Source organism: Corapipo altera, unplaced genomic scaffold (genome assembly GCF_003945725.1).
Source record: "Corapipo altera isolate COAL_440 unplaced genomic scaffold, ASM394572v1 78, whole genome shotgun sequence".
Taxonomy (NCBI): Eukaryota; Metazoa; Chordata; class Aves; order Passeriformes; family Pipridae; genus Corapipo; species Corapipo altera.
In genome coordinates, this window is record NW_020884904.1 from 7,316,849 (window position 1) to 7,344,310 (window position 27,462).

Below are 27,462 nucleotides of genomic sequence, written 5' to 3' on the forward strand. Positions count from 1 at the left end.
CCCACCTCGCGGCCAATGAGACGCGGCGTTGTTGGCGGCGGCGCTGCCCGAGCGAGGAGGCTGCGAGGAGCGCGGGGCGCTGCGGCCTCTGCGGCGGGAGGGGCGCGGGTAGGTGAGGGCGGGCGGCGCCGGCCTCGGCCCCGGGCACCGCGTCCCGGGCACAGCGCACGGGCCGGTCCAGTCCCCGCCGTGCGGGGTTGCGGCGGCCGTCAGGGCCCGCTCCGGGCGGAGCGCGGCGGCGGCCGGGGCCGCCCGGCGAGGGGAGGGGGGAGCCGGCCTGGCCAGGCCAGGCCTGGTCGGGCACCATTTTAAGGATGGTTCGAGGAGCTCGGGCCGAGGGAAGGGTGGCCCGCGCTGCCCCGAGCCTGGCGGAGGGGAAGGCAACGGTTCCGGCCGCATGTATGGCCGCGTTGGTCTGGCAGCGCGCCCGCCCTGTCCCCGCCCTCCCGGGGGAGCGGGGGAGGAGGAGGAGGGCGGCTGTTTGTGGTGAACGGTGTCCCCGGCGCTCGCACGCCGCGCTGCTCGGGTTGAGTCAGGCCCTTGGCCTCTCGGCCGGGCCGTGGGTTTGACCTCAGCCACGGTCTTGTGCCCCAGCAGCGTGATGGGGGATTTGGGGAGGGCTCGCGTTTTCATTTCGAGTTCCCCGTCTCCCAAGTGAGGGCCTGTTTAAAATTTTCGCTGCCGCTACGATTGTTTACTACACGTAATAGCACTGCTCGTAGGGTTTGCCAGACTCTTCCGTTCCTTTAACATCTGCTCACGGTGTTTCAAAATACACAGTTAGAGAAGAGAGGGTGTGAGTTATAGATGGAACCAGAATCACGAGGCAACTTTATAAAAAGTCATCTCTAAACAAAATAGTGTTTCCTCAAGAAAGCTTCCGAGGGAAGCGCAGCTATTGCTGATGTCCGGGGCTTGTGGAACAGGTTAATAGCTCCTTACTCTCGACTGTTTTTTCACGATTCCTTCGAATTTTCCTTCCAGAAAATATCAGACTTGCGTTTTCGGCTTCCCACGGGGTTACATCCCAGCACCTCTAACGCGGAAGTCACAACTTTCCCTTCTGATTTGTTATAGTTACGAAAAACAGTAACAGCCGTGGGCAGGAGCCTTCCTGTGAGTGCAGGAGTCCTTCGGTTTCCTGCTTTGTGTTTTAGTTGTGTTCAGAAGGTTTGTATAACAAGTCGTAGGCTTCCTTGGTAGAGAAGATTTATTTTGTGTACACTTTATTTGTGAGTACACCTTGCCAATGTACAGACTTTTCCTTTAAATTTGTGTCCTTCAGGATATTACTTGTCCTTGTAATGGCCTTTTCCTATGCTGGTGTGCATTGAGTTTAGGGTTTCCTGCTGTTTTTAGTGACTGATGGTGGGAGATGTTTGTGCCAGACCAGTTGCAGCAGCCTGTGCTTTGTGGGACAGGGGGTTGTTCTGGTCCCCTCTTTCCCCCAGAGCTTCATGTCTGAAGCTTTCATTTGAAAACAGAGAAACAAGATACTAATTTGGCCTCTTATTGGTGGTGGCAGCGATAACAATGATGCCTTCCACTGTTACTTCCTTGGGGTTCTGATGGCTTTTTCATGTCTTCATTGGTTGTAAACTGAGCTCACTTGCTTGGAAGGCAGTGGAGATGATGAATGTGAACACTCAATGCTTTGGTACTGCACATTTTCCTCCAGGTGTGCACTTAACTTTGTCTTTCTAAAATTACCTTTCTCTCCCCTCCCCTGCCATCAGCAGTTGTAACAAACAGTTTTGTTGGTGACTCTGGCAGCTGGGATGAAACTGGGAATCACAAGCGTTTTCTAAGAAAATCTCTTCTAATTACTTATTTATATACTTCTTTTTACTTTCCAGTTGCCAAAGGCACAACTCTAGGGAGTGAAACAAGGCTTAAAGTATGTATTTGCACCAGGGAATGGTGTCTTTTTTTCTTTTCCTTTTTTTTTTTCTTTTTTTTTATTGTTGTTGTTTCTTGTTACTTGGGTGAATGGCTTTTGTCAGAACATGCCCAATTCATGTGTGTTCTAGTGGAGATTAATTCAACTGCTGTTTTAACGTTATTCAAGCTATGGGCAGCTTTATTCTATATTTTCCAAACACAAATTAGTATCTTACCTTCCCTCAGCAGAGTTGAGAAGTAGTTCCCTGCACAAAATACAGCACATACAGTGCAGCAGAGGAATTTGCTCTTCCATTAGCTCTGTCATTGGGCATAGGTTGGAAGCAACAAGTGTTTGAGGATAATTTTTAAGTAACACAAGTCTGCATTTTTAGTTGCTTACTGTAGCCTCTTCTAATAGTGACTGGGATCATATAACTTGTTGGCTGAACTCTGATGTTAGGTCAATTTGCTCTGTCTTACCTTTCTAATTGTATCCTTTTTTCCTCTGCCTTCTATCTGATATGAAAGCCTCATTTATGCTCCTTTATTTCTTCAGCTGTAAGATAGTAAAAATCTTCTGTTTTGCCCTAGCAGGTGGTTGGTGGCATTGCCACTTTCTTTTGTTGTGTTTAAGGCAAGAGGAAGTGTTTGCAAATAAATCTGCCTGAGCTGGTGAAACACCTACTCTGCCAGGAGCCCCTTCTGTTTGTTCCTGGACTTGCCCTATCCAGTGGGCTCATAGGCTTGTTTGGAAGATGTTAAACAACTTCCTGTGGAATAATCTGAAGTATGCTCCTCGTACTTTTGTAAATGAACAAAGCCTTTCAGCTCCATTTAAAGCGGTTGTGAAAGTGTTGCTTTTCCAGCTTCGAGCAGGATTCAGCATTTTCCACATGGGACAGTGTGTGCAATCTCTGGGCTGCCGCTCAAGTTGGCATTAGCACTTGGGTTCTTCTTTGGTAGCCCTGGATTGGAAGATGGGCCTAATCAGCCTGCTTGGCCTTTGTAGAATCTAAGAAATCAGATCTGTCAACTCTCACGAGTGATTGAAGCTCCTTTTTGTTCTGAACTTGACTTGCAGAGTAGCATCTTTCTTGAAAGCTTGGTAGTGGATAACATCACCTACACTTCTGTGGGGTAGGAAGTGATGGATTGAATTTGTGTTCAGCTGTTTAGAATGGGGGCAAAGAAAGAAAAAAAAAACCAACAATCTCTATTACTAAAATAGATGTACAGGCTTGGATATTTCACCCAGTAAAGGAAAAACAGCATAATAGGTAAGACAATCTGTCTCCCTCTGGTTTCTCAGGAGAGCTAATTTAGATATTGGGGGCTGGGGTAGCTGTGATAAACTTGGTTCCAGTCATTGCTAATACCAAGGTTTTAACTTCTGTCTTTCCTCTTCATTTTCTCACACCTGATAAAAAAATCCAAGGCAAATCTTTATATAGGGGATTGTGCCCTCGTACCTACTGTCAAAACCCCTTCTCTTGGTAAATAATTTTCCTCCCTTCAGTGTTTTTCTTTATCTAGTAGCAGGCTCTCACTGTAGAGCAGCAGAAGCAGCTATTCATGAAAATAGCCCTGATTAGACAGACAAGTGAAGCATATTTTTCTGCCTGGGTGATGCAAGAAAAAAGTCATGTGGAAGTTGTTGTAATTAATTCATTTAAACTTTCATTGTTTTCAGCTCTAGTATGCTACTGTAGTATAGGCAGAGATTAAAAATTCATTATTTACTTTGATACTGTTGAGGAATTAGAAAATAATGTCTTCTCTTTGGCTTATTTTTGTTTAATAGAATGCAGAGCTAGTCTAGGAAACTGTGGCACTTGTCTTCAGGCTGAAGACACATAATAGGGTAGAAATGTATCAGTATCTGGAGTATTTAAGAGAAAAATAAGTTTTAGGGGGGTTAAACCACCTAACAGACTGTTTAAAAACTGAGCAAGTTCCAGTTTGAATTGGCTACTGTGGTAGCTATTTACTGTAAGGAATTATGCATAATGAATTTCCTAGCAAAACCAGCAGCTGTTAATTTGTATTGAGGTTTTAAACAATGACCTGTTCTATTTTCATCATCTGTTGAGGTAAACAAATTGCTGTTAAAGTATTTTTAAATGCTGTTTTTCAACTTGCAGGTGGATACAGGCACACAGATGGCAGATAACAGGTATGTTGGACTGTTTTCTTGAAGTTAAATCAAGGTAGTCAGTTAAATCACTCTGGTCTTCTGCAGGAGAGTTGTTTGGGTTTTTTAACCTGTGAAGAGTGGCTTACCAAACTTGGATAAGAATGAAGTGGTACTGTTTTCTCTGACTAGGCTGTTTTTACTTACAGCTAGGACAAAGTACTCCTTTGATACAGGAGAAGCTGAGATTGTAGTGTATCAGATGCAGCATTAGTCTTCTCTTGGATTAACATTTGTTGTCTTGATTTAGTTTTCAGTGCCCGTATTTAAGTGCCCTAAAGAACTGAAGAGAACACTGATCCTCAGTGTTTCTGTAATATCTGTAATTTAAGTGTGCAAAAGGCACAGTTGTATTTTCTAGTTTACATAGTATTTTTTAAACGAGTAACTGTCCTATGGAACAGCTGCAAATCCATACGTGCTGCTGGTCTTTTGAGGCTTGCAGTGCACCAGAGTAAGCTGGATAAGCTGGTCTGTCTGGTAATTAATAATACCCCTTTGCATATATGATACCTCTTCTCATTTTGTGTCTGAGTTAGGGTTAATTTCAGCAATGTCCAGTGTGCATTTTGTGACCTGTACACTGGCAGGGAGCACAGGGAATGCTTGCTGGTTGCTGACTCGTGCTGGACCCTCTTTCCTCCAGCACAGGAAGTGTGATGGAAGATATTGTGGCAGGGAGATGGGGAGGACAGGGACATCTCTTTGAGTAGAAGTGTCTGTTTTTACTATAAAACAAAACAGCTTGTTATAGAAGTTTGAAACAGAGCTTTTATCTCTTGTTTATCTTCCTGTCTTACCTGTATCCTTTCTCGTGTTTTTCTTCATCACTTGCACTAAAAGTGTCATGTGTTTTCATTTGTGAGTAATACTGTTTTCCTGTGTGGAGTGACCCAGTCCAGATGAATGACCAGCCATTCACTTAATGAGATGAATTTATCTGTCAAAGGTTTTTGCTTTGGGGTTGTGTTTTGTTTTGAGGTTAGTTGTTTTTTTCTTTCTTTGCCTTTCCTTGCTCTGCCTTTGTATCCTACTCATGTTGGGAGATCTGGTTTCATATCCAAACCTTTAAGTTTTCACCAATTTAGGCATAAATGTGTCTTTTATTGGCATACTTGTTTATAAAACATGTCTTGTAAAATGAAAATTCAGAGTAACCTGTTCTTAAATATTAACATTTTTGTAATGTGATGCCTTTTTAATATGTTACATTTTGAATTCTTTTAGTAAAACAGAAGATACTGCTTCAGATTCTCTGGAGGCTGCTAAAAATGCAAGCAACAAAAAAGGTAAGAAATACATAGTAACAGGTAATGTTACAGAAGTGGGATAAACCTACTGCCTTGGGTATTGAAGCTGCTTTATATACAATTCCAAAGCCTTTGCAGTCAAAACTACAGACGTGTTTGCAAAGCAATGGTTTCTAGGCTAACTGTTCACTGTCTGGTGTTTTCCATTTTCATTGCAGCCAAAAGCAGAATAAAGGCTATATTTTTGTAACACTGAAAGTATTTTTGTGTATGTTGTGACTAGGAATAGGCTTTACTATCACACAAAATAACCCACTAGACACTTGCAATAAAGCCTGTACAGACTAGCCTGTAACAACATGTGATCGTTATCAGCATAATTATTAAAATGAGCAGTATCTATGCTGGTTCTTTACTGTCTCATTTGTTGGAAAATGCATTGTCATAATGTGTCCTCCTGGAAGTTTTTGTTCTCCATTTGGAAGATCTGTAGATAACTGCTGCTCAAATTAATACCTCAGTGTGCGAGGTAGTAGTTCCACTACTACCCTGAGTATTCAAATTTTGTAAGAAAAAGCAACACACAAACCAAACCTGTGTGCTGTGCAATCTATTGGGTTTTTTAATGTCTGGGGGGGAAAAAAGTAGTGAGAAAGAATGGAAAGGTGTGAAAAGCAAATGTCTTCCCACCAAGACGACCTGTGTCGTTATTAGTAAGGGATTTTAACTCCTAACCCAGAAGCATTTTATATCTGACCTCCTGTAAAAAGAGTCTTACAGATTGTGAAATTATCTTGATTTAAAAAAATTAGTAGTTGTCGAGGTCGTAGTGCTATGCTTCTTTATTGTACAGTACACAAAGTAGTTGTCAGGCTTTTTTCAGGGGTCAGACTAACTGGAAAACAAACATCTTGGAAGTACAATTCAGTGGTTCCTCTCTTGCAAATTTATACGTGGCTTATAAGATATATATAAGAGGGATATAGAGGGAGGATAAACTCTTGTTTTGCACTTTATTACATAAGAGGAAAATGGGAAATTTGCTTATGTTGTCAGTAAACTACTTGCTTGTAAAAGCAGCTGATAGATTTGCAAAGAGAAAGGTGCTTTTGCCATCATTATTCAATATATTTGTATTTCTGAAATCTGGTCCTGAAGTAATTTTTTTGTGTTAACTATAGTTAACTATAGTAGTGTTATTTGAGATCTGAAAATAGAAAATATTTTTACTGGGACTGCTGTAAGACACAGTACGACAAAAGCACTGTAAATAAATGCAGATTTGTTTAAAAGTGGTTTTCTGTCTTTGTAGAAAAACTAGCAGACCAAGTGATGCAAAATCCACAGGCCTTGGCAGCTCTACAGGAACGTCTTGACAACACAGCACTTACTCCTTCGAGTTACATTGACACGTAAGTACTGGGCATAATAAAATTCTTCAAAGACTGAAAGCATAATAGAATGTTATTGCTGAATAACTGAGATAGGAAATTAGAACAAATGGTTCACTGAAAAAAATGGTTGACTTAAACCACGATTCATAGTGGCCTGCTTCAGGAGGAAGGAGTCAGGTTTTAGTTTGCTTACGCAAAATGGCAAACAAAATTTTGTCAGGTTCGGTGTTTTTCTTGGCTGTTATTGTTTTGGATAGAAATAACTCTGCTCCCCTCCGTTGTTTCCTTCTGTGACCCTTAGTCTGGCAGGGCATGTGCTACACTGACTGACTGTTTCTGTAAGAATGCTGTCCAGGATGTAATGGAAAGTTTAGGATCTGTAAATCCCTAGTTTGAAACTTAGTTTTATATTAACTGTAAAGTAGATTTAAATATTGCCTTTAGTAAATATTTGTCTTTATTTCTTGACTGAGAATAGCTGGTTGTAGATCTCTTTAAAAAAAATATAAGTTCTATAAAGAGTTCTTCTTACATGACTGTATCTAAATGCCTAATGACTTAAAGTGCAGATGGACAATGTGTGCTTTCTAAGTATGACCCGTGAATCAAAACTTTCCCCTGTAGAGTGCACAGTTCTTATTTTTCACAGATCTAGTCTCAAAGTTTAGGTGTAAACGAAGGTATTGATTTCAGATCTCTGAACTACATGGGGAGGGTGGTGGCCCCAGGGAATGGAACAGAAGATAACACCTTTGAGAACAACTTGGGTAGGAGAGGATTCCTTCAACTTTTTGAAATAGGTTTTGAAGAAACGTGTGTATTTGACATGAGCCTTTTATTTAAAAATTGCACGTAGTTCTAAGCAGCCTATTTCACAGTGATATGTTAAATAATGCTGAGGCAACTAACTTTTAACCTTAAATAATTGTTTGGTTTTTAGTTTTCCAAAAGCAGTGATAAGAAGAATTGATGCCTTGAAAAAGCTTCAGGTGAAATGTGCCCATATAGAAGCTAAGTTCTATGAAGAAGTCCATGATTTAGAGAGAAAATACGCAGCACTCTATCAACCCCTTTTTGATAAGGTAAGAAAACTATGTATATAATTTTTATTTTCTTGTTCCTGTCAGTTCTGGTTGAGTATGTATAATTTTACATCTTCAATTACATTCTTCATTTTTCTAACACAGAGAAGAGAGTTTATTAATGGAGAAGCTGAACCCACAGAGGCAGAGGCAGAATGGCACAGTGAAAATGAGGAAGAAGAAAAACTGGCTGTGAGTACAAGCTGAGTGATGAACTACTGGTATATCAGATTGTCAGAGTTAGTTCCTGTTCTTTCCATTGAGAGATTCATCTTTTTATCAGTAACATGTTCTTGTGATGAATACACTGTTATGTCCAGTGAAAGCTTCTAAGCTATTAGTTTAACCTTTTTTCAAATTTGTAACCTGAGTGAATTGAAAAGTTGCCTTTGTTGGCACTGTTCGTAACCTGTTAACAGCAACTTCCTGCTAATGGGTTCCATTCCAGTGCTACATGATACCCCCGGGTAACAGAGGCTGGTTGTTTGTCTGCCTGTCCCTGTTATTTTGGGGGACATAGTTAGCTTTCATTTTCATAAATACAGATTAGACACATGTCACAGAATCATAAAACGGAATCAGACCTAATAAAATGTGTGCTGCCTAAAATGTGTGGATTCCTACTTGTCTCTTGAGTAAGAGCTATCTAGATTTAGGAGCGATAATATAGTCTGTAGGCTACCTTTTACTTTCCTGTCATCATTTTTGGAGATGTTTGCTCATGGCTGGCTTTTTCTCAAAGAATTGACCTACTTAGAAAGTCATGTTTGCCATTCTGTCGCTTTCTTTGCATTTTTTCCTTGGCCTGATTTTATTCAGTTTTCTTTGGACGCTGTTCTGTATACAAAGCAAATTGTTCTCTTTGTTTTACTGATCTCCTGAGATTTAGCATGACACACAGAGTGCTCCTTGTGCATAAGCAAAAATGTTTGTTAGGCTTTGTGTAAATACAGCGTTGACAGGCCATATTCCACAAAACTATAAAATCAGAAACATGTCTAGGTGGGAAGTAAACTGCAGCTTTATGCTCTTAACTAGTGGTGACCCAAGTAGCTGCTGTTAAGAAGATCTTACATACATGCTGCTCTCTAGTGGTGTAAAAGGAAAGGTGCAATACAACTAATTCAGACTGCGCATTTCCTGCAATCTTTTTTGTGATGGAGAAATGTCTGTAGGGACTCCTATATCACAAGGTAATAATTCAAGACAGTGTAGTAATTAAAAATAACCATGAAAACCAATTTTACCAAGTATTTTGCAAAACTGGGAAGGTGAAACAGTATTTCAGCGGGCAGAGTTAAATTTTTAGTTTTTAGATGAAACACTGTAAGTGGCACATGGACCTACAGAAAGTAGATTAATAGAAAAATAGAAATGTATTTATATTTTTTTCTATTTGGAGAAAGAAATGTGGTTTAATTATTTTTCCTTCTCAAGTCAGTGAAGCTGTCACTTGGTCTATTTAGTCTTCATATAAAAGAATTTCAAATGAGATTAAAGTAAGTCTGAATTAAATATATACATGTAAGTTGTGTGAGTAAGCCCTGTATCTCTTCATCGGCAAGAAAAAAACTGTACATTTCAAATGTTCTTTAAACACAGTCTCAGAGATGGCAATTGTTTTGTCTACCTCTGTTTATTAAATATAGGAAGTCACAATTTCATTTCTCAAATGTGTCTGTATTTTTTTTCCCAGGGAGACCTGAAAAATGCAATGGTAATAGAAGAAAAAGCAGAAGAGACAAATGTCAAAGGAATTCCAGACTTCTGGTTTACTATCTTTAGGAATGTAGATATGCTAAGTGAATTAGTACAAGTAAGTTTCTCCTCTGAAATGACTTGTGTTGTGTTAAATGAATTGCTTTTTCCCATTAGTAGTCAGTCCTTGTGGAATGTGTGTGAGAGACCAAATATTGGAGCCTTTAGAATCCCTGAAGATGCTTGAAAGGCTAATGATGGACAAGCACTGTTAGTTTAGCCCATAAAGGATTATTTTTGCAAGGATATTATAAGAATATCCATGGATTAGTTGAATTCATTATGTAGTTTTGCCCACAGTTATATTAATTGCTTTTAATGCTGTTAAGGAAGAATTCCCTGAAGCATGTCTTTCTGTGAGTCTCATGGCAATAAATATCCTGGATGGTTACTATATTTTTGGTCATACACACACAGCCTGGCATTTGGCACCTTTTTTACTGAAGATGAGGTCTAACGATTGAGAATTTGGCACATAGTATTTGCAACTATGATTTAAGAAATATGAATCCAGGTCTTTACTTCAACTGAAATTGCTGAATAATTACAAGGTTATTAAGAAGAGGAGGTTCTTCCAAATATTGCCTGCTGAATAGGGTTTTACTTTTTTTCTGCTTAGGAATATGATGAACCTATCTTGAAACATCTGCAGGATATTAAAGTTAAGTTTTCTGAACCTGGACAGCCTATGGTGAGTGTCCTCTGCTTGCTTGTTTCTCATGAAGACTGTAGTAGTGAAGTGAACAGCATTCCAAAGTTTTCATTCAACTCTTCAACTGTAATGTGTGTGTGAGGTTTCTTTTTAAGTTAATATTTTCATGCCTGGCCTTTTAAAGATTTACCTTCAACTTTCCTGACCCTTTGCTCTTTTATTCTTAACCTGGACATCTGTGACATCTTTGTAATTTATAGATAAAAATTCTTGTTCAATTCTGTCTAGTTTTTACTTTCTTTTTCTCTCTCAAGTTCTGGTATAGCTGCTCTTAGTAATAAAGCTATATGTGTGCTTTTCATTTTCAAATGAAAATTAATTGAGGGAAAAATTCTGGGTGCTACTTGCATCTCTTTTGATAAAATGTTCAATACAGTGACTTGGTGATACTAATCAAAAATGAGGATGGATACTGTGCTATTGAAAGGCAGAGAAAATATATTAGATGATCTTTTAAAAGTGTACCTAGTGAGTATTTTTTAAAGTGCAACTTGACTTTTTTTTTTTTTTGGAAATTGTTTCCTTGTTTAAGTTCAGTGTACAGAAAAGATACTGTGTTTGTTGAAAAGAAGTTGTTCTGTTGCTTATTTAATTCGTCCAGACTATACTTATTCCTTGAATTCCTTCTGAGAGGGAGGCAGGGAGAAGGATGGAATTACAGCCTACACATCCTTTCTTTATTTTTTATCATTGTGGCTTTTTTCTTATATTTCTTTTTTCTTGTTTTGCCTTACGGATTTATTGTCTTCTGACAGTATCCAAAATAAATGCAAGAAAAGCTTCATCGAAGATTCACGTAAAGATGAAAGGACTTTCTCAGAATAGCTTTTAAAGGTTAATACCAGATGAAGCAAAGTTTGTTTGGTTTTTTTAAGTCCTTAAACACTTGAGCTGATCATAGGCAAGAAAGTAGTACAGGCAGAGAAATATTGAGAATTAAGTTTCTAAACACTGCTAGGGCTAAAGGAGAGGATACAAGTGTTATGAAGAAAATGAATTGTCTAAGCACAAAGTACGGTATTCTAAGAAGTTGGGTCTTTTCATCTTGAAGCATATCTATTTGGTGGCATTTGGATGATTTGGTAATAATTGGTTTTGCCTATACTATTTTTGTGTTCTCATTCAGCTTTGTTTTACAGTACCTTAAGTTGAAGAATTGCTCTTAAAACATCAGTGGATTTCTCTCGCCTTGCACTGTTCGTAACCTTTTGACAGCACATTTCTGTAAATAGGTTCCATTCCAGTGCTACATTAAATCCAGTAATGGGAGGCTGACAAATGCCATGTCCCTTCTGTATTTGGAGACAAAGGATGCATTACTGACTGCTTGAGTGAAACCCGTTTTCCATTGGTGTGTGACTTGTCTGAAATTCTTTCGCTGTTGAAAATCAGTGCAGCAGTGGCTGCTTTGTACTGTGAAAGCTTCACATAATCAGTGTGTAATAAATACACTAATTCTGCTGGGGATTAGGTTTTGCTGCTAAAAGAAGTACATGATGGTTAGGCATTTTCTGAGTTACTGTTGACCCAAAGCCATTAACTGTAGTTGTGGCACTCCAAAAGTGGATTTGCTTGGCTACAGTTAAGGTGCTTTCAAAGTTCTGTTTGTTATAGCATGTACATAGAAACTTTTATCCATGTGAAACATAAGTGATTCCTTCACTGTTTGCTTTTGCATATTTATAATCGTGAATAAACTTACATGTATTTTATAATTATAATTTCTACCTATATATTTATTTGGTCATCAGGATCCTCAGCTAGTATATTCAGACCTGGATGATGCATCTGGGTATAACTTAAATAGCTTAAAAAAGTAAGTTCTCCTTTTCTGAGCTTTATGAGAACATAGCAGATAAAAAACGCAAAGGTATCCAAGTAAACACTACTGCAACACTTCAAACAGTATGTGAAACTTGAAGCTTCTTGTCTCCTAATTAGCAGGTAAACAAATGCTGAAATGCAGCCTCTGCAGATACTGTTGTCTTGCTAGTCCTTGGGATCCTGCATGTGAAGCAGTGCCACTGGTTGCCTATTTATAGCCCCAGTGATGGTTTATGGGATTATTTGGGTATGAGTGTTCGTCACTGGTAGTGGATAAGCTAAGTTTGTAACTATTCCCCTGAGCATGTTTGCCAGGCAGAGATTACCCTTAGCTGAAGATGGCCTCCAAACCATACAGCTGTCTTGAATTGCTTTAAAATGGAAGTAAAGTTAAAATAGGCAATGTGAAGCCAAGACAGATATTCCAGTGTACTGCTGGGTCCCACTGTCTTCCTTTGCTTGAACAGAGTTTGGGAAGGTTGCTGTTGCCACTAGTTTCCATCACTCCTTGACCACTGTCTTTGCAGATTTCAGTGTGTGAGGAGATTCATGAGGCCTCAGAAAGATTAAGGGGCCTTTGGGAGATGAGTGAGGGATAAATGTCTTTGAACAGGCTGTTGTCTCCAGAGTTGTTTATCCTGTTTGCACATGGATGACCTTGAAAAAGAGGATGGCAAGGCAGGCTTGGTGACAACAGACCGTTTTCTGGCCTGATTCTGAAGAATGCCAAGGCTGGTGTTTTTGGCAGTTACAGGTGCTTCAGCCTGTAGCCTGTTAAGACATGTACAATTGTATGATTCAGTTTGAGCCAGTGTTCTTTTGCAGGATTTTCTGTTATCAAATGGAAAAACCCCCTCTGGTTCCTGGTGAACTGTACTGTTAAAATAAACTCCTTCAATCTAAATTTTGTTTTAATCAGAAATAAAGTTTGTTTCAGTCTCTTAAGGTCATGACATTGATCAGAACTGCTGTGGTGCTATTCAGATGTCAAAATTACTTCAGAGTAGCATCATCCCTAGTGCAAGGATGATGAGAGGCTTCCACAGAAAATGAAACCAAGACTTTTTTATCAAAATACTTATTTCTAAGGCTGCTTTTAAGACAGCAGTTCTATGTGTAAAGGTGAATGAAATGTAGTAATTACCTGATTAGAATTTCAATGTTAGCTGTGGTTGTTCAGGCTTCTTGCACTTTCGGAATTGGTTGATGTTCTTAAATTTCCTGCTTCTGCTGTAGTTTGAAAGATATGTTTGCCATCAAAATCTCATTTTTTCCTGTATTCAGAGATTGATTAATGATAATTTTGCTGATGTTCTATTTCAACAATAAAATTTCATGGTAACATAAAATTATAACGGAAATTTTTTTCCAGTCTTTCTCATTAGAGTTCCACTTTGGGCCCAATGACTACTTTTCTAATTCAGTCCTGACAAAAACGTACAAGATGAAGTCGGAGCCAGACAAGACAGATCCCTTTTCATTTGAAGGACCTGAAATAGTTGATTGTGAGGGGTAAGGAAAACTAAAATTCAAAAAAGCTTCTGAAGTAATAGTGCCTATTTTTTTGCTTACTGTGATAATGATTAGTGAAGATAAAATTGTTATTGACTTAAAAACTGGGAATGTTTTTAGGGATTATGATGATGTTAGCCTCAGCATCAGAAGGAACAGATGCCTGGATGTAGATATGTTTTAACATAGTGTATATTTTAAATTATATGCCTTTGAAATGTAATACTTGGCTAATTGAGGTAACCTGCTTTTTCCAGGTAACTAGGTAAATTAATTTTACTCATTACATTTCACAGACCACCTCTCCTCCTTAGTCTGATGAGTAACCTTAGGCTCTCTTGGATTCTTGTCATCTCTTCAGCAATTATTATTCCAGCAGGAATTGGTACAGTATGATCAGGCAGGAATTGGTCACATGTACCATCACTTCTTTCAGCCTGTTTTGAGGCTGGAACATACTGACCACGCAGTTTGGTTCTGGTAGTTGTGGGTAATGCAGCAATTTTCAGTTGTTTTATTTTTTTCAAAATGTGTTCAGAAACCAACTGTGGAATGGTGAATTCTTGTCTGTTCTGGAAGTCTATTGAGTTGGACACCACATTAGAGTTTTTGGGGGAGTGAAAGATATTCCATCTAACCTAAGACTCTTCCCATCAGTGATCTCTGTCCTATAACCAAATTTCAGTGCCACACCAGAGCAGAGCTGACAAAAATGAAAAGTGGTTTTGAACCTTATTTTTATTAGCTTCTTTGGTGTTTTTTTCTGTTGATATTTTTCTTGGGTTTTAGTTATGTTTTTATCCTTTCAAGGATGTGTTTTGGTGGGGGATTTTGGTTTTTTGGGTTTTTGTGGTTTTGGTTTTTTTTTTTAACTAACACTTAAGAAATGCCAAATACTTGGGTTTTTTTGAAGGCATCCTGACAACCTCAAAACCTTTTGACTTGTGGTGCTACATACTAGCTTCTGAATTGAGTATTCACCTGAAGTGAGACAAAACATCTACTTGCATGTTTAGTGAAGGTTGTGTCCAAGTTACAGACTAGTCCACGTTGGAGAAAACTTTAGTTAATTACAACAAAATGTTTTCAGTTGAAGTCTCACAGAGGGATGCTTTCTTAAATTGCTGATATGTCAAAACTTTGATTTCAGTTGATGTTTCCTGATGAAGGTGTTAGATACTGGTGCAAGTAGATCAGGAAAACATGTCTGTGACTTGTTATACAGGTTAAGCATAAAACTGTTGACTTTGACCATTTATATATAGGGCAATATATTTTGGGACACTTAAGGATTACTGTGACACCATTATTTCCATTGCAAGAGAACTAGTTGTGTTTGCCCCCCATTCTTTGCCATGTGCAGTTTTGGGTAAAACTATAGGTGGATGGAGAGAGACTCTTAGTTGACATGAAGTGTCAATTTGTACAGTAGCAGAACAGGGAAGTCAACTCTTTCCAGCTTGCTGCACTTGGCTGCCAAGTCAATCTGAGCACTGCTCTTTATAGAGCTAAAACATCCCTCTCCTTGGCCCCCTCTTGGTGCATTTATTTTTAGGATACAGGACACTTCCTTGACCTGTAGTGACAGGGTTGTTTCCTACTGGTCTGACTGAGATTTTTTTCTCTAATAGCTTTATCACGTCCTTGGTTACAGAACTCCAGTAGTTGGGTCAAAGGGGTTATTAAAGTTTGGGAGGAGGAGGGGGGCAGTGATTACTCTACGAAGACAAACTCGTACAGCATTTTCATTTAGGGAACTATTTAATGTGTCCAACGTAGGCTTAGTCTCTAGCACTGTGATGCACCCACTTCACATCTTGTCAAGCAGATTCACTTGTCAGTGTGTGTAAAACTAGCTTTATCCAGAGAATAATAAACCATCTTTGCCTTGATGTTGCTGCTCTGATGCTCAGTTCCCTATTTTCACTGATGTCTTCTGTTAAAATGCTGTTTTCCACGTGTTGTCTCTAGGTGTACTATTGACTGGAAGAAAGGAAAAAATGTTACAGTTAAAACAATCAAGAAAAAACAGAAGCACAAGGGTCGAGGCACAGTTCGGACAATTACTAAACAAGTACCTAATGATTCTTTTTTTAACTTCTTCAGCCCTATAAAGGGTAAGCTTGGAAAATAAGAATTGAGGATTCTTAAAATATGTTGTTTTATTTATATGTATGTGTATTTATGCAGCTTAAACCTTCAAACTGTTTATGCTGCTGCAGTGTAAATTGTCTTCTTACTAGAGGAAGATTGCAAACTGCAGCCCATCCAAACAGATCATTTTGTTCTGATGTTATTCTGTGGAATTTGGCCAAGAGGTGTGCATTGTAAACAGGATTCATAGTATGGAAACAGTCTCATGTCATGTAGAATCTCCTAAAGAAGTTGACTTGTTTTACCACAGGATGGCTCCATGCATCAGTTTGAGGTTTCTAACATGCAAAAGAAATCTCCTCCAGTGTTGATCAGGTTACAGCGTATCGGTTTCGTTTAAACCTTTGTCTTAAGTGACAAACTTTTTGTAGTTTCTTCTGTGATTAATTAATGATCCATAATGCTCCATACAGCTTTGTAATTTTCTTAGTTGCCTTATGTTAGGTGTCTACTCATATATTTAAAACAGTTTAGGTGGATTACAAAACTTTTTTTTTTTCTTGGTACATCTCCCATTGTACTCTTTTGTGAACATGGATGGAGGAAGTAGTTTACTTTGTGGACTAAAGGAATCCTACAGGAAAGGTGATAAAGGACTCTTTCAAAGGGCATGTAGTGACAGGACAAGGAGGAATGGCTTTAGGCTGAAAGAGGGCAGGTTTAGATGAGAGTTTAGAAAGAAATTCTTGATGACTGTGAGGATGATGAGGAACTGGGACAGGTTGCCTGGAGAAGTTGTGGATGCCCCATCACTGGAAGTGTTCAAGGCCGAGTTGGATGGGGCTCTGAGCAGCCTGGGTCTAGTTGAAGGTGTCCCTGCCCATGGCATGGGGGTTGAAACTAAATGATCATCAAGGTCCCTTACAACCCAAACCATTCTGTGATTCCAGAGATGTACTGAACAAAATGAACATTGATTCTTGATTCTGTTGTGGGCTATTATGAACTACCTGTCCCTTCTAATGACCACTGCAAATCCCCATGTACATGGGGATGAGAACCAAGTGATATGTATTTCCAAAGTTGGTTGTTTGGTGCAGAAATACCCTTTAAATTAATTTTCATTGCTGCTTTCAGAAGGTGATGGAGATTTGTTTGTATCATGTTGGTGTTATTTTAATTTTTGAAATACTTAAAAGACACACTCTGGAGGTGTGTAAGAAAAATAAGACTGACATCTGCTGGTAGCTGATTTTGCAACAAAAGAACAGGCTGAGCCAAATGATCCCTTTCATAGTAGGATCACAGTGCCATGGGACCTGAGTAGTAAATGGAAACCTGTTTTGGTTTGTGTTGGAGTTTTTTGTTTTGATTTTTTTGTTGTTGTTGGTTGGTAGGTTTTGTTTATAAACAAACAACCCCCCCCCATTCCTTACTGGTTACAGTACTGGGCCTGTTCTCAACAATGCTTTGCAAATTCATGGCAAAATGTTCATCTACTCGGTATCCTCTGTATTTGGGGAGATGAGAGGGTTTGTAATGCTCTAGAAAAATAGTTACTGTAATTACAGCATTAATGCAGAAATAAAATGTGTCGATCTCTGAAAGAAGTGTGATCTGCATGCCTTCTGAATCCATCTTTGTAGAAAGAGTATTTCCTGTGAAAAAATCTTTGACATCCATATGGCAGCTTTGACGCTCTTATTACAACATGTAAAATTCTTACAAGTACAATATCTGTAGGTTTAGCATAATATGAATCTGAATTGTCATTAAAGGTTTAATAGCTACCTTCTGAAACCTTTATAGCCCCAGTGTTTTCTGGTATGAGAAGGTCTTTATACTGTGTTTTGTCATCTTGAATATTGAGGTGAGCTGGACTATACATGCTTGTCTTAAATTTGCTGTCTTTTCTTTTTGCAGTATCTGGTGATGGAGAGTCATTGGTAAGTTTGTTTCTGAAATGGCACAATTGCACTTTGCCATGTCCTTTCTGCCAGGTCACTCTATAGTGACTATTGGGGTTCTTTCATTAAGTGCTGTGTATTTTTATTGTTATTTTTGCTTTTGACACAGTAAAATCTGTGTGTAGAAAGCAGGAAACTTTTACAATAAATCTCAATTCTGCAAATCTAGATTTACACCTTAGATTTTGTTACAAAGTGTACTGAAAGTACATGTGACCTGTAGGTTGATGATGACAGTGGAATGTTTTCTTAAACCTGTAACTTTGAAATATTTTTGTCTGCTTCTGTATAGTACATCACATTTGTAGTAGAAAAATCAAGCTGACTTGCCTTACAGGATGAAGATTCAGAATACACTTTAGCTGCAGATTTTGAAATTGGACACTTCTTCCGTGAGAGGATAGTCCCTCGTGCTGTGCTGTATTTCACTGGTGAAGCTATAGAGGATGATGATAATGTATGTATGCTCTTAGCATTTTGTTTATTAGTCACCACGTAGATAGAAACCTTCTCCTCCTTTTCTGATTAGACTGGTATGAAGTATTAATTACAAGAGAATAACAAAAAACCTTGAAGAGATTCCTGTTACTGGGGAATAGGAAAGAATCATTCAGCTTGCTATGAGTTGTTAATCTGCTTCTGGAAGGGGCTTAATTTCAGTTACTGTGTTTGAATATGCTACATCTATTACTGCAGAAGTTTTCATGCAAATATTAGTAGAGCTAATAAAGCCTTGGGTTTGTTTTTCAGTTTGAAGAAGATGAAGAAGGTGAAGAGGAGGTGAGATGCACACTATCTTTTATAGATAACTGATTAGCTACTGCATTCCAGTACCAGAAATAGTTCTACATAGAGTAGAAAATAGTTGTTTGTAAATGCTCTCATGGATGACACTTCTTTCCAAAAGAGTTCAGCATGCCTAACTTAAAAAAAAATCTGTGGCTGGTTTTTCTTCTTCATAAAAGTACTTTCTGCAAGAACATTTATCCATTTTTTTTTCCCAGTATTTTGAAAGCTGCTTTCTGACATGAGTCAAAAATTAAAGACAAGCTCTTTATTTCTTGAGTGCTGCATGATAAGAATCTTCAACCTCATTTTTAAATACCTGTTACTTTGGAGGTAGTGGAATTCAGCTGTCAGCTTTTAGTTGTCATAAACTTGAAGACTGGGTTTTACTAAATGTAAAGTGAAAAGGGGGGAGTGTGCAACTGCTCAGGATAAAGGCTTGATTTAGGCTGGAATTTCTAGTATACCAAGAGCTCTGCTCTGTTTGCAGTAGCGTTCTGTGAACACCAACATGCTATGAAAGGCTTTGCAGAGAACCACTAAATGTTACCACACTTAAATGAACTAATATCCTTTACAAAAAATTGCATTTTTTGTTTTACTGCTTTTACTGTGGTGCTCTTGCTAATTTGTCAGAGGTACATACCTGACTGTGTCAAGTTGACTGTACTCTGGTACATCAGGAGTTATCAAGCTGGTGGTCTGATGTGAGCTGGGAGCCTTCAGCATGCAACCTCTTTTCTTCTCTTTGCTTAGGCTGTTCAATAACTAAACATGTACTTTTATTTTTTAAACTGAGTACTGATAGAAGTGTACGTGTATTTTTAATTTGTCTCCGGTGCCATATTACTTGGATGTAGTTGTGTATAGAACACAGTGCAAAAATACTGCAAAATCCTCTATACAGGAATACATAGCCTGTCCACAGTAATCCAAATAAACAGACTCTTTGGAGGGAGATCAAAACAAAGAACAAAATTAGACATATATATATATATACCTGTTACCAGAACTAAAATTCCAGGTCATGTTAGATAGAAGTTTTAAAATTGCTGGGCAACTGCAGCAGAAACTTATATAGGAAGATTGTCTTAAGCCATGCTGAAACCTTTAAATCATCTTTTAAAGATTTTACAGATGCTGAATTCTTTTATATCAACCCAATGCTGACATCTGAAACACTCTGGAATACAGTGATAACGTAATTTGCTATTTTGCTTTTTGTCCATTACAAAAAGTTGCACTTTTAACCTGTTTTAATTTCTGTTAGTTTATCTCTATTTTGTCATAGGAGTTGGAGGGGGAAGAGGAGGGAGAAGAGGAAGAAGATGCAGAGGGTGATCCTAAGGTAAGGATTTCTGTGTGCTTGGTCACAACACAGACTATATAATCATGAGCAGTGTAACTGAGGTTATAATAGTTTGTGAAAATATCAATAAATTATTAAAAAAAACCAAACTTCACCCTAACTTCTGACTGCAACATCTTCATCTTCTTCAGCACTCAAATTGCCCTTACAAGTTAATCATTCCATCAGTTGAGAAAGTGTAGGTTTTGTCTTCCAACCTGCACCAAGAAAGTGATAATTTCTGAACTGTGTACCTTTACTTCTTAATGCCATCTCTTTGTAATACTGATAGATACTTTTCCTTTAGAAAGTTCATATTGAAATGTTCCTTGGCTGGACTTCAACATAGAATTAGTCTGACAAATCTCAACTAGCTTGTTTATTTTCTTTTCCTTAGAGTTATTCTTTATCGTTTTCCTGATGGCTGCAGGTTAGACTCCACATGTCTGTACTTGGTTAGAAATCAAAAAAAGTTAGTCCTCAACTTTGAATTTGCAACTTTGATACCTGGCTTAAAATTCAGCCTTAAGGGTTAGTGCTCCTTCTGATAGGCCTTTTTCAGTCCTTCAGTCCTGGTAAAGTTAATGCTTATATTTATTGAAGCTGGGACAGTGATGACAGGTTTGGGTTCATTTAGTTCTTAAAACATCAGCTTTTAATTTTTTATAAAGACAGATAAAAAAGTGGAAGGCATGCAAAACTGCTTGATCTCTGGATGACAGTCTTAACAGCAGCTTAATGTGTTACTCTTCTGGTGTAGTTTTATATACAGCATCACATCACTAGTAATACTTTTTGCAACTGTATCGAGAATCAAGTTAGTTTTTCTTTAATGAGAAATACTGTGTACTAAAGAAAGTCTGTCTTGTGCAAAGATCAATCAAACAGGATTAGAGTGGCAGAAATAAGTGTTCTGACTGCTTGGTAAGATCAAGATGCAGTGATGTACCTGTAATGGGAAACAGTTGGACAGCTGAGAAACAGTGTTAGTTCTGTGTCAATGTACATTTTTGTGAAGTATCAAATATCCTTCCAAAGGATTTGGCATTCTGTAGGAAAAAAAAAAAGCTTAGGTTATCTTGGAAGGTTATGGTTTGTTGCCTCCTGTATTATTTTGTACATTTCACTTTTCATCCATGCTGACAGTTCCTTTCAATTTTTTCCCATTTAGGTGTAATATAAGTCTGTTTATCATTCATACATTTCTAGGTAAGGTGGAATTCCATTCATACCTAACTTCCAAGAGTCCCATTTGTAGTCATGTAATGTGATTTGTTTTCTAGGGTTTTCTGTTTTGTTTTTTATTTTATCCTTTTATGGGGAAAAGAAGTGGGGGAATTGTGACTTCAGAGTTTAGGTTTTATTAGTAAAAAATAGAAAGAAATGTGTATAGAGATAACTGCCTTTAAATTGTGTAATTAAATTAGATTTTTCAGAATGACTCTGCCTTCCTGCCTTCTGCTTTGCCTTTGTAGCAGTCAAACTGTATTTCATATACATATGATAAAAGATACTGAGACCTGTCAGACTTTTTTTCCTTCTATCTGGTTTGATGTTGCATCTCTTTACTGTTTGTAGTGTACTTGCAAATTATTTCTTCAGTATCTTCTCTGCTCTTAAACTCTTGTAAGTCATCAGCTTACTTAGTATGTCTTTTCCAACATCTTATTTATGGTGCCTGACAAAGGCAGTCAGTCACTCTTAGAAGCCTTTTCTTGATCTTTCATGATTCTGCACAGGTATTGTTCTTCTGCTCATCTGTCTCTTTGTTTAAAAGAAGAAAGAAAAAGTTCCTTCTATTGTATACTGTCATCTTTCACCTTTCATCCCATTCCTCATAGAGAACAATGCCTGCAACAGCCTCCATACTTTTTTTTCCCCCTGTATTTTAGGCTGTGTCTTTTATTTTGCTTATTTAGGAAAAGCTATAATCTTTCCATGTCATTCCCTCTGCACAGATAATGCCCTTCTTTGCCTAAACTCAAAATTGAGCTGTGCTTTTGTGTTGGTTTTTGGTGTTGATGTTATTTCCAATGGGATGTGCTTTGAGACACCAGCCCCCCTGCCTCAGCACACTTGCACTGGTTGTTCACCTGCAGGAATAGAACATCCATTTGTCACCATGGCTTATCTGTCGTCCTGTTGCAGTCTGCTGCACAGCTCTTTTCCCTCCCCGCAATTCAAAATTGTCAGCCACCGGCTCCAATTTTTGAAGTCAACTTGGAATTCTTTTTTTTGTCTTTTAACACTCATACCTCAGTCCTGTTTTCCACTCTTTCTTGTGTTCATCCCATTTTCTGGTCCTGTTTCTCTCTGTCCCCTGCCTCTGTTTGCCTTTCAGTTCCTGCCCCCGTTTTTTCTTACCCAGAATAATTTTCTTTTTCATGTACAAAAAAATAATTGGTGTACTTTCCTTTCAAATTCAGTTTCTTCTCTTCAGTCTTTTCCATATTACCTCCTCCTTTAGCAAATGTAGTATAACTATACATGTCAACACTTTCTGCTTTAACTTTTCCTCCTTCCTTCCTCTCACTCCTGTCTGTTTTAAGTACATTTGAGTTGTTCAATTACAACCAGATCGTTATCACCTCTTACACAAAGCACTTATATATAAAGTAAGTTGTGGCTTTGGAAGACTGAGCAGTCAGATGATTGGAGGTAGCTTCAAAAAGATGCTACAAAACTGGATAATGTAGCTTGTTTTGTCTAGTATATTTTTCTATGTGCTTGCATGCCCTGTATTCTTTTAGCTGCCTTTATTTCTCACATGACTGAGACTGTGCTTGAATTGAGAAGTAGCTGACAGGGTTATACAGAATGTTGGTTTGAATCATGACTGAAAAAAAACTGCTGTGGAGAGAGACTGCATGTGCTCCAAGGTGCTTTGTCTTCTAAGTTACAGCAGTAGAAGGACCTGTGAGGAGCAAATTCATTTTCAGAACCAGTTGTGGGCAGAGGCAGTTTGGACTGCTTGCTTTACTTAGCTCTGCTTAGTTCTGGGTTTACTTCCCATATGTATGTTTTATATCCTTGCTTTTTCTCATTCAGTAACATAGAATAGAAAATAACCAAAGATAACTTTCAGCTTTAGGACCCCTAACTGAACTATTTCATTGAAGGCATTTGAAATACTGAAAGGCTTTCTAACCTTCTCTGCTAGAATGGGCATCAGCTGTAATGCCTACTGCCTGTGTTGATCCCACTGTTGGCAGCAGAGTTGTTTGGGAGTCAGATGAGATCTTGATGAGCTGCCTGTGCCTGCATGGCTACTTTAGCAGATGGAAAGCTTCCCAGAAAGTGAATTGTAAAAGTAAGGAGATAAAGACTTGATTGCTCTTTGAATCACCTAGGAATGTACCCTGCCTAGTATGTTTAAACATTGAAGACTTACAGAAATTCAGTGTTTCTTTTAGTGGTAACTTCATGTGAGAAAGGATCAGTCTGGAAAAAATAAAATTGCTAAAATAAATGGCATGGATATTTTGGGCTTCTGTCCCCATCCTATAGGACACCACTTTAACTGGATGGGTAGACATGATAGGCTTTGTATAGGAAAGTCATGAAAGCAGTGTTACCTCAGACCTGCTTTTCTTCTCCATTTTACCTTGTGTTCCTGCAAATTCTAGGTGATATTTTTAATTCTGAGCAAGTGCAATAAATTAGAGGCAGTGACAAAAAGCTTTATATTGATCTGTGTTAGCAAAAGAGAAAAAATAGGAGTCTCTCACCTTATTCAGCTCATTCACCTCAAAGTGGAATCAAAGGCCCAGAGTAGCACGGAATAAGTAAATATTATTAAATAATTTTAAAATTGGTAGAATTTTTTTTCTATATCTTTAAAGTAAGTCTTTTCTCATGGCTACTATAGAGAATATCTCTACAACAAGAATTCTGTAGCACTGGTAGTGATCTTCAGTACATGTGTTTACTGCTAAATTTATTTTAAAATAAGATGCAATTCCTCCTTATCTTTGCTGGTTAAAGTCTCTCTGGTCTTTATTTGCCTGTCCAATGCACTTCACTGCCTTTCTAAGATGTCTTGGGAGGTTAATATAGGGAAACACAGCACAAATGGACTTGCTAGAATGGGGAGATAAGTGGCACAGGGTCTGTCTAAGGCAAATCAGTGGATTGGTAGTGATTGACTGAACAAATGTCACCAGATAATCTGGGCACTGCAGAGAGAGCAGGCTCAAGCTTAATAGCAGTGCCTGAGGGAGTGTGGGTGTAGGATCTCCATCCCACTCACAGCCTGGTGTCTGGTCCCTGATCTTCTAGGATCCATTAGAGGCCAGAGATAGGTTTAAACATGCACGTGCCCGATGGAGCAGCTGCAACTTGAAGGGAATTGTAGTTTATATGTGCTGTTGTCCTCTTGTGATCGGGGCATGAGATGCTTTGCATGAGGCTGACAGGTAGCTGAAGGCAGTGTGGAGCTCAGGGCTGTGCTGAGGAAAACAAAATGGTGGGAGAGAATTGATTATGTTGGAATCTGGATCTGAGATACTGTCTTGATACTGATGGCCTGCTTAAACACTTTGTATATATGGTCAAGATAGATACACCCTCAACCGTAAGCTAAAAATAGCATAAAGTAGCAGTATTTGTTTCACAATCCTCCAAGAACTGACTCAGATACAAGAACCCCTCAAACTGTATTTATTTATTTATTTATTTATTTTTTGTCTGAGAGCAGTAATCAACATTGAAAGATCCTTAAGAAGGAACTTTGAGATCTGTGTGACTCAGTTTTTACAGGATAAAGAATTATATGCAATAAATAAAAATTACGTGTTTACAGAATTAAGACATAAAGAAGATAATGGGAGTTTAATAGAAAATATAACAAGTGTTTTGGTTGATCATTAAAATTTGGCCGAAATGGTTGCGGTGGTCAACCTACATGTGCCTTCTTGGTATAACAGGTGAATAGGAAGGAAGGAGAGAGATGGAAAGACTTTTAAATATATTTTAAATAAGATTTGTTACTTTATTGTGGCTCTCATCCTAAATACAAGGGAGAGACAAGAAGTGATGCTGTGCACTGTTCTGTGGCCATGTTCAAATACAAAGCAGTTACAAGGAGAACATAAACCTTTAGAAAGTTTTTGATAAAATGCTGCTGGTTTTTGCCTGCCTCTAAATAAAAAGGAATACAGTGCAATGTACTACCAGTGGCAGTTAGATTTTTCTTTTTTTAAGAGCAAGAATGCTAATTTTGTGTTCTGTGTAAAGGTGTCTCTCTTTTCCTGTACTTAGTCCCAGATGAGTGAAAATTAATTCACATCAGTGTTACTTGGAACCCCAGACAGATGAGAGAGAACAAAGTTGAAATTAGCCAGATGTGCTGGGTGAGGAAAACCATAAGGTCTCTTGACATATTTGTGCAGAAGAGACAGTTATTTGGCTCTAATCCAGACTTGTAGTGGGATTGATAGTGACCGCTCTAACCCTCAAGCAGTTTAGGTGAGGAACAGAAAAATAGCCTGGATTTAGTGCAGATTATCAAGGGCAAAACTTGATGATAAGGAAGCTTTAAACTAGTTGCACCCTATTTTTCCTCGCTACAGGCAAAAAGCTTAAGTTGTCTTAGCTCTTGGTTACTTGATGTTTAATGAACTGTTGCATGATTACATCTTTTATAACATATAGAGCTCTTCTTCAGAATAGTTACTAAGAAACATTTTATGTTGCAGTCAGTGACATTCAAGTCCTGTTTTATACCTGTATTTTTCTTTACTAGAATTCAGTGACTGTTATTTGTTTACAATAAACTATACTAAGAATGGTAAAGGGAGAAGCAAAACAAAAATTCACTGAATAAATTCTGCTTTGTAAGAATCCTATTTTACAACAGAAAAGGCAAGAAGTGCAGTGTAAACCTGAAGTTCTTAGCTGTTTAAGTACTTGTTCTCTCTCCCAAATACACTTCCTTTTGCCAAAGGGGAAGTTGTTTTACTACCTAATGAAGGTGTTTCTACTTTTACATATTCAGATTAACATACGGACTTCTTGCCCAGTGTTAAATTGTTGAATAGTTACCTGCTGGTGATGCAGAACCTACAAGAAACCAACACATTAATTACTTTTTTATCACTTTACCAGAGAGGGCAAGGCTCCTAAGGAAAAACTCAAACGTGCTTCAGAATAAGCAGCCTACCTTCCCTGCCTTCCTCCCTCCTCAGAGTTGGAGGAGGTGGCAGTTTATTGTTAAAATTGTTTAATGGGAACTGAAAGTCAAACGAGGCTCTGTTTGGGTGAAGTAGGACGTGGTTTGCTTTCTTGTTTGTCTGAACCTCGGCCTACAGGATGGAGTTTTAAGAACACAAAAGTAGATTAAAAATTATGGGATATCAAGCAGCTGGGGGCAGGGGGAAACCCAATAAATATGGTGACTGCTGTTGGACCCTTATGATGTGGCCTGAGTTTGCATGTAGCATTTATGTACATGCTAATGATAGTTAATTTGAAACTGCATCGCCAATTTCTCTTATTTGTTGAAGTGTGTTCTTATATGCCATTTTGATTTTTAACTGTTTATTTTCTTTTTCCTTTTACACAGAAAGATTCCAGCCAACCTGCTGAATGCAAACAACAGTAATAAGGAAATACCACTTGGAAGTGATATTTGAACAACTTGTAACAAATAGTTGGATACCTGGCCTGCAGTTCAGGATATTCCATCGCTGCAGCACAATCTTATTAACAATGCTTACAATTAATTTGTTTTAAAATGCATGATTTTCACTAACTTTATTGCTTAACATGTACAGTGGCAACTTCAATGCATTTGGGAAATATGAGGTTTAAATAAAGCACACTCTACAGCCGTTGGTACACTGTAGCTAAGTATGTCAATAGGCCTTTAGAGCCTTTTGCCCTATGCATAGGGGAATAGTCCAGACTACCATGTGAGGATTATCCATTTTCTTGTTAAACATTGAAAATCGTGGAATAGCAATGTGCTGAGAAGCTGAAGTAAATGGATTACATGTATGGTAGCTGAAACAGATAGAGCAATATGACTTTTTTGCTAGTTCCCTCCCCCCTTTTTTAATGTTTCTCGCAACCTACAAATTGAACTAGTGCTTGAGCAGCTTTAAATGTCATATTTATTATCTCAGTACAACCAATCGAGTTGAAGTAATTTTACTTCATTGAAGAGGGTGTCATATTTGAGACTTAGTTGTTCATCTTACTATTTATTTATTCATGTTTGTAAGTACTTTGACAGAATTAGTGCTTTTTAATAGTTTTTAATATACTTGAAAAATCTTCTTCCTCTTTTGCATACAATATGGGTACTTGTAAAACAAACAATTCAAATTGGTCCCCATGTAGTAGTCTAGACAGAAGAAACAAACTTGCATCAAAATGACAACTCTTCTGGATGAAGATCAAAATGCAAAGGCCAAACTCTTGCTGTTGATGGAAGTGGGTTGCAGCCAAAGAACCAGAACATTTCCAGTAGTCTTACTGCTTAGTGTCCAGCATGAAAGGACCTTTCACTATGAACACAGAAATTTATCAAAATGAACCAGTTCAATAAATCTGAAGTTTGGGTGTCTTACTTGCAACACTGAAATTATTCCATTCCACAGTTTGTTTTATTTAAAGTTCTGAAGTCTTCAAAACTACCTTTTGTTGTTGTGTGGCACTT

At 38.2% G+C, this 27,462-nt stretch overlaps 1 protein-coding gene and 2 non-coding genes across 11 annotated transcripts; all 3 read left to right on the forward strand.

The window, feature by feature from the left end:
- NAP1L4 (nucleosome assembly protein 1 like 4) lies at positions 1-27,387 on the forward strand. 9 transcript variants are annotated; one of them, XR_003528912.1, is made up of 17 exons: positions 286-399; positions 1,857-1,897; positions 4,026-4,057; positions 5,303-5,364; positions 6,638-6,737; positions 7,660-7,801; positions 7,907-7,993; positions 9,498-9,617; positions 10,179-10,250; positions 13,468-13,607; positions 15,579-15,724; positions 17,625-17,647; positions 18,006-18,125; positions 18,419-18,448; positions 19,725-19,802; positions 20,974-21,011; positions 26,365-27,387. XR_003528912.1 is itself a non-coding variant. In XM_027651174.1 (17 exons), exons 1-16 carry the CDS (start codon positions 315-317, stop codon positions 20,977-20,979), a joined length of 1,263 nt encoding a protein of 420 aa, XP_027506975.1. In that variant the 5' UTR covers positions 286-314; the 3' UTR covers positions 20,980-21,011; positions 26,365-27,387. The 9 variants fall into 9 exon arrangements, 7 of the variants coding, with proteins under 7 accessions (XP_027506976.1, XP_027506981.1, XP_027506975.1 ...); XM_027651174.1 differs by having other exon boundaries at positions 19,746-19,802; XM_027651180.1 differs by lacking the exons at positions 286-399; positions 20,974-21,011 and adding an exon at positions 32-108 and having other exon boundaries at positions 19,746-19,802.
- On the forward strand, positions 8,195-8,321 carry LOC113950958. The gene has a single exon (XR_003528946.1). It is a non-coding gene; the product is annotated as a small nucleolar RNA SNORA54 (small nucleolar RNA).
- Positions 11,461-11,581, forward strand: LOC113950964. Its single transcript, XR_003528951.1, has one exon. It is a non-coding gene; the product is annotated as a small nucleolar RNA SNORA54 (small nucleolar RNA).
- Positions 27,388-27,462: the final 75 nt, after the last annotated feature.

What these genes read in the sequence shown, in the direction of transcription:
- NAP1L4 (XM_027651173.1), top strand. Translation starts at nt 315, where the DNA reads ATGGTTCGAGGAGCTCGGGCCGAGGGAAGGGTGGCCCGCGCTGCCCCG. An exon ending in GGCAACGGTTCCGGCCGCAT is followed by an intron (nt 400 to 1,856) that starts GTATGGCCGCGT and finishes TTTACTTTCCAG; the next exon opens with TTGCCAAAGGCACAACTCTA. An exon ending in AAATGCAAGCAACAAAAAAG is followed by an intron (nt 5,365 to 6,637) that starts GTAAGAAATACA and finishes CTGTCTTTGTAG; the next exon opens with AAAAACTAGCAGACCAAGTG.